This window comes from Papilio polytes, unplaced genomic scaffold, assembly GCF_000836215.1.
Source record: "Papilio polytes unplaced genomic scaffold, Ppol_1.0 DF821845.1, whole genome shotgun sequence".
NCBI lineage: Eukaryota > Metazoa > Arthropoda > Insecta > Lepidoptera > Papilionidae > Papilio > Papilio polytes.
In genome coordinates this window covers 399,661-407,404 of record NW_013527359.1, presented here as the reverse complement: position 1 = coordinate 407,404, position 7,744 = coordinate 399,661, and the positions used below count along the sequence as shown (strand labels likewise).

Genomic DNA, 7,744 nt, shown 5'->3' with positions numbered 1-7,744 from the left:
CATGCCCCCGCCCTCGCCCCGCCCCGCGTTACAGTGTCAATTCAGACCTCTTGTGCTCTGTGTGTGATAAAACTCGAGTGTTTGGGAACTCACGAACCGATGTGCTATGTACAAATAATAACTCACTTTTACCTTATAGTTCTTAAAATTGTTTGGTGTGATTTTTCTGTTTTGTACCATCTTTCAAATGTATTTGACGATGTCAATTCTAAGAGTATCAAGATTATTGGTTGACATTAACTAGTAATGGATACATACATATTTATTCTTATCGGAGGTATAGTTTCTCTTAAAAATATTAATAATTAAACATTATTAGTTCATCATTCTTTCTTTATGTAGAATATTTTGACTTAGTTAAAATTTAAATTAAAAATAACTGTTACTGCAAGGTAATCTAAATATACAAAATTAAACCATAGACTTTACAAGCTATCTTTTTCGACTGCTTTACATTATAGTTCACTTTGTTACAGCAAATGTAAAAAAAAAATTCTAACATTGAAAAATTTATATTTGAAGAATGCGAAGAGCAATGTGTTGTAATTATTAAAAAAATCACTAGTGAGTGCCTGAAATAAGCTTTTTGACACGGTTTGGTCTAGATTGATAAATAACGTTACTTATGGTTTGCGCAGCGTGCATTGTCTATGGTCTAGTAAAGATTTGCTGTATACATCTGTGGTACGTCTTGTGTACTATTAGGGAATTGATTGGTGTTTGTTAACATCTACAATCAGAATGTTTTGTATGAATTAAGACAATGCGGAACAAAACCAATAGAAGCTAATTGCTTTTTATTATTATCCCGTTGTTTGTGCAACTCACTGTTATCTAATTGGTTATTTGTATGTGCGGAGTTTGTCTTGTTACAAGGACTAAGGCAATCCTGAAAATGTAACACCGCGATTTTCCGTGTCTGTACTGTATGTAACTGAGTACCGCGGAAACTATATTCTGTTGTCTATGATACGAAGGATTTGTAAATATTTAGATAGACCATCACAAATAAATTCATAGCATTGGGTTTTTTGTGTTGACTCACTATTTCTAGATTAGATAGAATATTTATTTATTACGATATTAGGTTAAGGCTTTATTTTGACAGTATTTCAAGCGAATATTTTTAATGTACTTTCTATCTTCGTCCATCCTGATAGAAATAATTAAATAGGATACATTTTACTACTGAGACTATTTTTACACTATCGAATAGTTTTTTTTATAAGTTTTTTATTCAAAAATATGAAAACTTCATAGGTTTGCCAACATTACTTATTCCTATTTTTAATTGTTATATAATTATATTTTGGATTCTTTAATTTTTTTTTAAACCATCTTAATGTCGAAATTTGAATTCTTTGCTTTAAAAATTATTTATTGTAATTAAGTGATGATTAAAATAAAAAAAAAAAACTTTTCAATTCTGTTTTAGTTATTACACTTAAAATAATTGTTTTTTTAGCTTATCTATTTTTTAATTCGCTGTGATAATGAAATTTAAGGGTGGGAATAACTAGGAAAATGCTACAACTGCATTTTACGGAATTATTATATGAATTATAAGCCTTTGTGGTAAAATTAAAAGTGATAAAAATTTCCTTTATTGCATAATTATATTTATACTTGACATTTTCAAAAAAAACAAAATGGCGTTCTCGTTTTTAATAAATTGTATTGCCACTAATTGAAGTATTACTTGTGTAATGTAAAGGCGAATGGAGCCGGGAGGCGCGCCTCTGTATAATCTGTGTCACTGTAAATAACTAATCGTAATGATCGTAGCTTATCGTATTGATAAGGACTTGTGTATAATAAAATATAATTAGTTTTAACGCATAACTACTGATTCTAAGGATACAATAAATTATTGTTTCGATTTAAAAACGCCTTTTATTTAATTTTATATACACATTAATACAATTATATTATTTTTTTCAATAACGTTTATATAGGTTTCTGATGGTAAAATGGTGTTTTTTTGTGCTTATAAACCTAACGAATTTTTTCACCATCTCTGTAACGTTTCCGTGGTGTAGCGGTTATCACATCTGCCTAACACGCAGAAGGCCCCCGGTTCGATCCCGGGCGGAAACATAATTTTTGCTTTTTTTTTTACTTTTTAGTGACTTCTATAAATTGGTATAAGAAAAGTGCTTCATTTTCACTTTTTAGTGCAATTAATTTTTTTTTCTCTGAATCTACATTATGTTAAAGTTATTGGTACCAAAATAGTCATAAAAACTAGATAAACCAGTTCTCTTTCAAAATATTAAAAAAAAAAACAGATATAGTCAAACGAACTAATTGAGATTTTTTAACATTGGATTTAGGTGAATCATAAAGAAAAGGCATTTAATATTTAAAAAAACAATTTAATAAGTCACATTTAAAGGCACATAATTTGTACAAATGCATAAAGTTATAATCCATTGAAAATGACCTATAGGTCATGGTTTTCAACAGAAGATTGACAAATAATATCATCCAATTTTCTATTGCGATATTGGAATTAAAAAAAAATATACAAAATGTAATTTAATCATTTGATTCATCACTTTCTTCATCATTTACTTCTGGTTTCTTGTCATTAACTTTATCTCTTGTTTTTAGCTTTTTCTTGTCTTTCTTTGGCTTCTGATGCAGCTCAAACTTGGAGACATGTACCTTCTTGCCTTTGACTTTCACCTCGTCCGCCATTTTGATGGCGCGTTCCACCGCCTCCGGCTCGTCCAGCTCTACGAATGCTGTCGCTGTAACAATAACACGAATATATGAGCTCCCACTAAATGTAAGCTTGGGCAAGTTTCGTCTAATTCAGCTCAGAACTGGCTCATAACCTAAGGTCAACTAGACTTGAACTCATTGAGCTGCAGCTCAACAACTAAAGTGCAGCTCACTGTTCAACACAATAACAACTATACAAGCTGAACAAACAAATATAACTGTGCAGATACAAATTGGGCTGAGCTTAGCAATTTTACATTTTTAACATAAAATAATGATAATAACAAGAACATTAACAGAGATCAAATAATTTTATTTAGTGGTGGTAAGGGCTTTGACCCTTTTGTGGGTAAATTTTAACAATGTTAAGAATTTAAAACCGTTTGAATGTAATTAAGTTATGGTATCTTACCCATAGATTTTTTTCCCTTTATAAGATGTCTGATCCTACGTATACGTCCCACATTACTGAATATGGTGCTAATGATCTGTTCACTGAGTGGGCCATATGTGCGCACCACCGCAGTTGTCTCTATTGTAGGGAATGGCCGCAATACCCTGATGGTTGACCCTTCGAAAGACGAGTTATCTTCTTCCAATGCCTGTAAAGGAATAACAATGTGAATCATATTTACAATAAGGTGTTTATCATAGTGTTACATAAATTAATGGAGGGATAATAACTTTAATATTTAGTAGAATGCATATTGTAACATAACCTTTTGCTTTAAAAATAATAGCTGTTGCTTGCGACTTCGCTCGTGTAAAATTAAAAAAAAAATACTAAACCTAATCTATGTTACTCACAGATAAATTACCTTTGTAATAGTCAAAGAATTTAAGAATTTGGCCCAGTAGTTTTTGCGTGAATCAAATACATACAAAAATACAAATCATTCCTCTTTATAATATTAGTATAGCATGCTATACCAATTAACATCTTCAATTTATAATTTACTGATGTTTTACTTTAGCTTACCTTTGTAGCCTCAGCTGAAGTATCAAAATAAACCGTTGTGTGGAAAACTGGCTTAGAACTGTCAGAGGGGTAGATCTGTGCTATACTGAAAATTAAACACTGTTACATCATTCGTTACTTTATAAACATGATTTTTACTAATCATGGAATATAATTGATTTAATGTTTTTAAATATTCAACAGATTAAAAACTAATAAATTATGTATCTATGGAACCTAGTAGCTATTTTTATAATAAGTAGTGCTAAAAGGTGCGAATTTGAACATACCCAATTCTCCTTACAGTTCCGCATTTTGCAAAGTGTTCAGCTAACAATTTCTTATAGTTCAAAATTATACTAATTGGTAGGTTTTCTATATTTACAGGATGCAAGCCTTTATCAGGGTCATCTTTCCCTCTCATCCCTTTATTCCATCTTTTCTTCTGCCATTTCTCTCTCTTGCTTTCCTCAATTTCTTCTAAAGTTTCTGCTGGATGTTTGTCTTTCTTTTTATTAATTTTGTTTTTATTTTGTTTCTTTTTTTCGTTTCTGTCAACTACGGTCATTTCATCAAGAAGGTTTGATAATGTATGTGTGTTATCTCCAATACTGAGGTTTTCAAGATTTCCCACAATTACTTCAGGTTTATTTTCATTATCTTCCTCAATTTTTGTTTCATTTTGTGCTTTTGCTATTTGCTTCTTTTTCTTAGACTTTTTGGTTTCAACTGAAGGTACTTTATCAGATGTGCTTAAACCAGCATCTGTTTCTATTTCTTTATGTTGCTTTTTCTTCTTTTTATTTTCATTTGTTTCTTGAGTTTTGCTTACTAAATTAACATTTTCAGTATTACTGTCACCTGATTCTTTACCCTTAAAAATTTTGTTTGCCTTTTTATTTATTTTCCTTTTCATGGGATCACTGTCTTCATTGTCTAATTTTTCATATATGTTTCTTTTTAATTTCTTCGTTTTTTCATGGGTATTTGAAGAAATATCTTTTGTATTAAATTTAATATCATCATTCACTTGCCCTTGAGTCTTTTTGTTCTTCTTTTGTTTTCTTGGATTCTCACCATTATTTGTACTTTGTTTATGAGTAGCTGTGACATCTGATTTGGTCTTTTTAACAGCAACCTCTTCCTTGTCCTCCAACATAAAACTAACCGATTTGTTACGTTTCTTTGGTTTTATTTCACCATTTTCTGTATTCGTGACAACCTCCGGATTATTGACGTGTGCTGATTTGGCTTTATCCTTTTTTTTAGCCTTTTTATTTGATACATTATTCAAAGGTTGATTTTCGTCTGCATTGTTTACATCTATTTCTTCTGCTGTGTCCGGTGTTACTAAATTTGATTTCAATTTTTTCCTTTTCGATTTACCATTTTTGTCATTTGTAGTAATTAATTTAACAGTTGTTTCGGCGGCACTTTTATATAAATGTGCAAAATTCATGGTCATTAAATTTATTTGCAGGTTACGATATTCAATACAAAATAATTCATTTAAATTTAGCTAAATGCCCAAAAGAACATACGACTTTAACTAGAAATATCTAAAATAAAAACTTTAGACAATGTGTTTCAAACGCAAAACCACATGTGATAATGTTTGACATTGATAATTTATTTGACAACCATTGACAATAAAGAGTAGTTATAAATCTCAAACGTGACATTGTTGCCTGTTATTTGTAACATTTGTCTACATGTCTATTGGTTTATAAATTGTGAAAAAGCAAAATGATTAATTTATCTCGTTAAGAACGAATTCCTTATTTTTAACTTAAGTAATTACATTAGATTTATTTTATATCGCTAAAGATTAGTAAAGAGTACTTAAACAGTGTCAAGCATATTATCGAATTTAGCTTGCAACACCACATTACTATGTTAATTAATGGCGGTAGCGCTTGCGTGATGCCGGCTGTATGTTATTATTACTTCTGAATTGGCGTCTTTTATTGAAAGTTATTGCTTTGGTTGTTTTCAGCATCTAGTAATTTTGCTGGTGAGTGAAATATTCATATGTAAAAGTGATGTTGCTTACAGTGTTTAAGGAGTTGTCTATAGTGACCTTTGTGGTGTACGATTTTGTGAATTTTCCACTCCAAACGCCATGCTTCATGGCGCGTTAATTTCTTGTAAATGAAGGTACCGTTATTTGGGTACCATGTATCGCCAAAATAAATTCAGATTATGGTATGAATTGATGTAATTCAGATTTTACGCGCCAATTTAAGTGTTTGTCTTTAGATAATATCGGCGCCAAATCGATGTCCGATTGCGATACGACACGTTATATAGGCGTATAACTGTAGCTATAGCGCATGGCGGGAAATGCGTCGATATCGTAGCGTCTGTTGTAACTTTCCTGTTATTTTATGTTTTTGCAGTAAAACGTAAATATGGTTGCACAGAAGAGAGGTCGTGGCGCCAAAGCTCAAGCGGCAAGAGCTAAGGCGGCACACCAAGCGGAAGAGGTCGCTCAGCCCGAGTTAGAAGCGATGGAAGGGACTGAAGAGAATAACGGGCAAACAGAATCTGCAGAACACGGTGAAGAGGGCCCCATGACTGAAGAAACACAAGAAAATGATCAGAGCCAGGAGAACGCGGAGGACGAGAGCAAGAACGAAGAACCGAAGGAAGAAAAGGTGGAATCTGGTAAACTGCTGGTCGAGAACCTGCCATCAAGCTTTCTTTTTGACTATCAAGAAAAACTTAAAGAGTTCTTCTCAAAACATGGAGAAGTTATCAGTGTAAAGTAAGTCTTTGCTTAGTTCTTTATGTATTTGTACAAGGAAATCATATTTGTTAACATTCAAATATCAGTCCCAGTTTTTCTTGTTGATTTAATAATTTGTTAAAGAACGAATATTTTAATTGTAAGCTAGTTATAAATGTTTGCTGGTGTTCCATAGTGCGAATAGACTTGGAGCGCCGTCCGAACGGAGTATTAACGAGGGAAATTTTGTTTGTTTCTAGACGTGGTCCAATCATTGTTACTGAACTGACCACAACTCCGACATTATCGGCTATAGTCGAATTCAAAAACAAAGAATCTATGGAAAAGGTAAACAAAAGCTTATTAACTTTATTTTGTTATTATAAAGAGACTTTAGCTAGTTAATTTAGTATGCGGTGTCTTCTTTGAGACCAAAGAGATGCTAAATGTTTAATGCTAATTTTTTTCCAAATTTCCTTTAAAAGTTTTAAGTCCTCAAGTTACATGACTATTTGAATGTTTCAAATGGCTGGTCTTCTACTGCATTCTTGACGGTTTGGACCCTCTCGTGTTTTTATGTTAATTTTCAAAATTTCACAGCATTTTTTTGTTTAGTTGTAGCAGATCAGCTGATATATTTACTATTTGTGATGTTATATGTTGTTTGTTTTTATCTGCTGTGGTAATTGTATTATTTCTAACAATTTTAAATAATCTTGTAGAAAAAAATGTGATTAAACATGGATTTTTTTACTATATGAAGGTTGCAATTAGAGTATATTTGCTAAAAGTGCCCTCATATTGTAATCAACCTTGTGTCTATTTACAAGTATGTTTGTCACAACTTTATACCGGTTGGCCTTAAGTTAAGTTATTCACTTAACTGTTCTAAATACTTGCACTTACCACGGCAGGAGAATGTCTTGAATTGTTTATCAAATAAATTTTTACATTGATGTTGTCAGAGTTTTATAGAACTCTCATTTGGTGCCATTTGTAATAATTCTTGTAATTTTTAATTGAATCACTCTTTGGATGTTTATTAAATTTAATAAACGAAGGTAAGCTATAAACCACTTACCCTTTGAATATAATTTGTGTACTATTTTTGAATTTTAAAATAATTGAAAATGATAATAATTTTGCAAAATTTTTTTAAATTCAAAATTTTAAAATTTATCATCTATGGAAAATTAAAGGATGTTGTCAAATAAAAAAATAACAATGGTTTGCTGAGTGCAGGGGTGGCCAATGATCTCAACATTCAAAACAATTTTAAAATGTTACAGTTAAATGCTTAACTGATTTTGAAATTTAAATATGAATACAAG

The 7,744-nt window shown here is 31.2% G+C and overlaps 2 protein-coding genes and 1 non-coding gene across 3 annotated transcripts in view; 2 read left to right on the top strand and 1 right to left on the bottom strand.

Annotated features, from left to right (window-relative positions):
* Positions 1-2,024: 2,024 nt before the first annotated feature.
* Trnav-aac lies at positions 2,025-2,097 on the top strand. The gene has a single exon. It is a non-coding gene; the product is annotated as a tRNA-Val (tRNA).
* A 269-nt stretch (positions 2,098-2,366) lies between these two features.
* Positions 2,367-5,314, bottom strand: LOC106108055. Its single transcript, XM_013289132.1, has 4 exons — positions 3,976-5,314; positions 3,707-3,791; positions 3,140-3,329; positions 2,367-2,753 (listed from the first exon to the last, which is right to left on the bottom strand). Exons 1-4 carry the CDS (start codon positions 5,148-5,150, stop codon positions 2,539-2,541), a joined length of 1,665 nt encoding a protein of 554 aa, XP_013144586.1. The 5' UTR covers positions 5,151-5,314; the 3' UTR covers positions 2,367-2,538.
* Positions 5,315-5,572: 258 nt separating this feature from the next.
* LOC106108056 (RNA-binding protein squid-like) overlaps positions 5,573-7,744 on the top strand; it is a gene marked incomplete in the record, with an annotated part of 5,278 nt that continues 3,106 nt past the window's right edge. Inside the window, 3 exon segments of the mRNA XM_013289133.1 lie at positions 5,573-5,699; positions 6,085-6,452; positions 6,674-6,761. Of these exon segments, the coding sequence (XP_013144587.1) occupies positions 6,097-6,452; positions 6,674-6,761 (444 nt within the window).

Bases quoted from the DNA above. Each gene is read 5' to 3' on its own strand.
- LOC106108055 (XM_013289132.1), bottom strand. From the start codon at position 5,150: ATGACCATGAATTTTGCACATTTATATAAAAGTGCCGCCGAAACAACT. The intron at 3,330-3,706 runs GTAAGCTAAAGT...ATTCCTTTACAG, and splicing joins CTTCAGCTGAGGCTACAAAG to GCATTGGAAGAAGATAACTC. The intron at 2,754-3,139 runs GTAAGATACCAT...TTATTGTTACAG, and splicing joins AAAGGGAAAAAAATCTATGG to CGACAGCATTCGTAGAGCTG.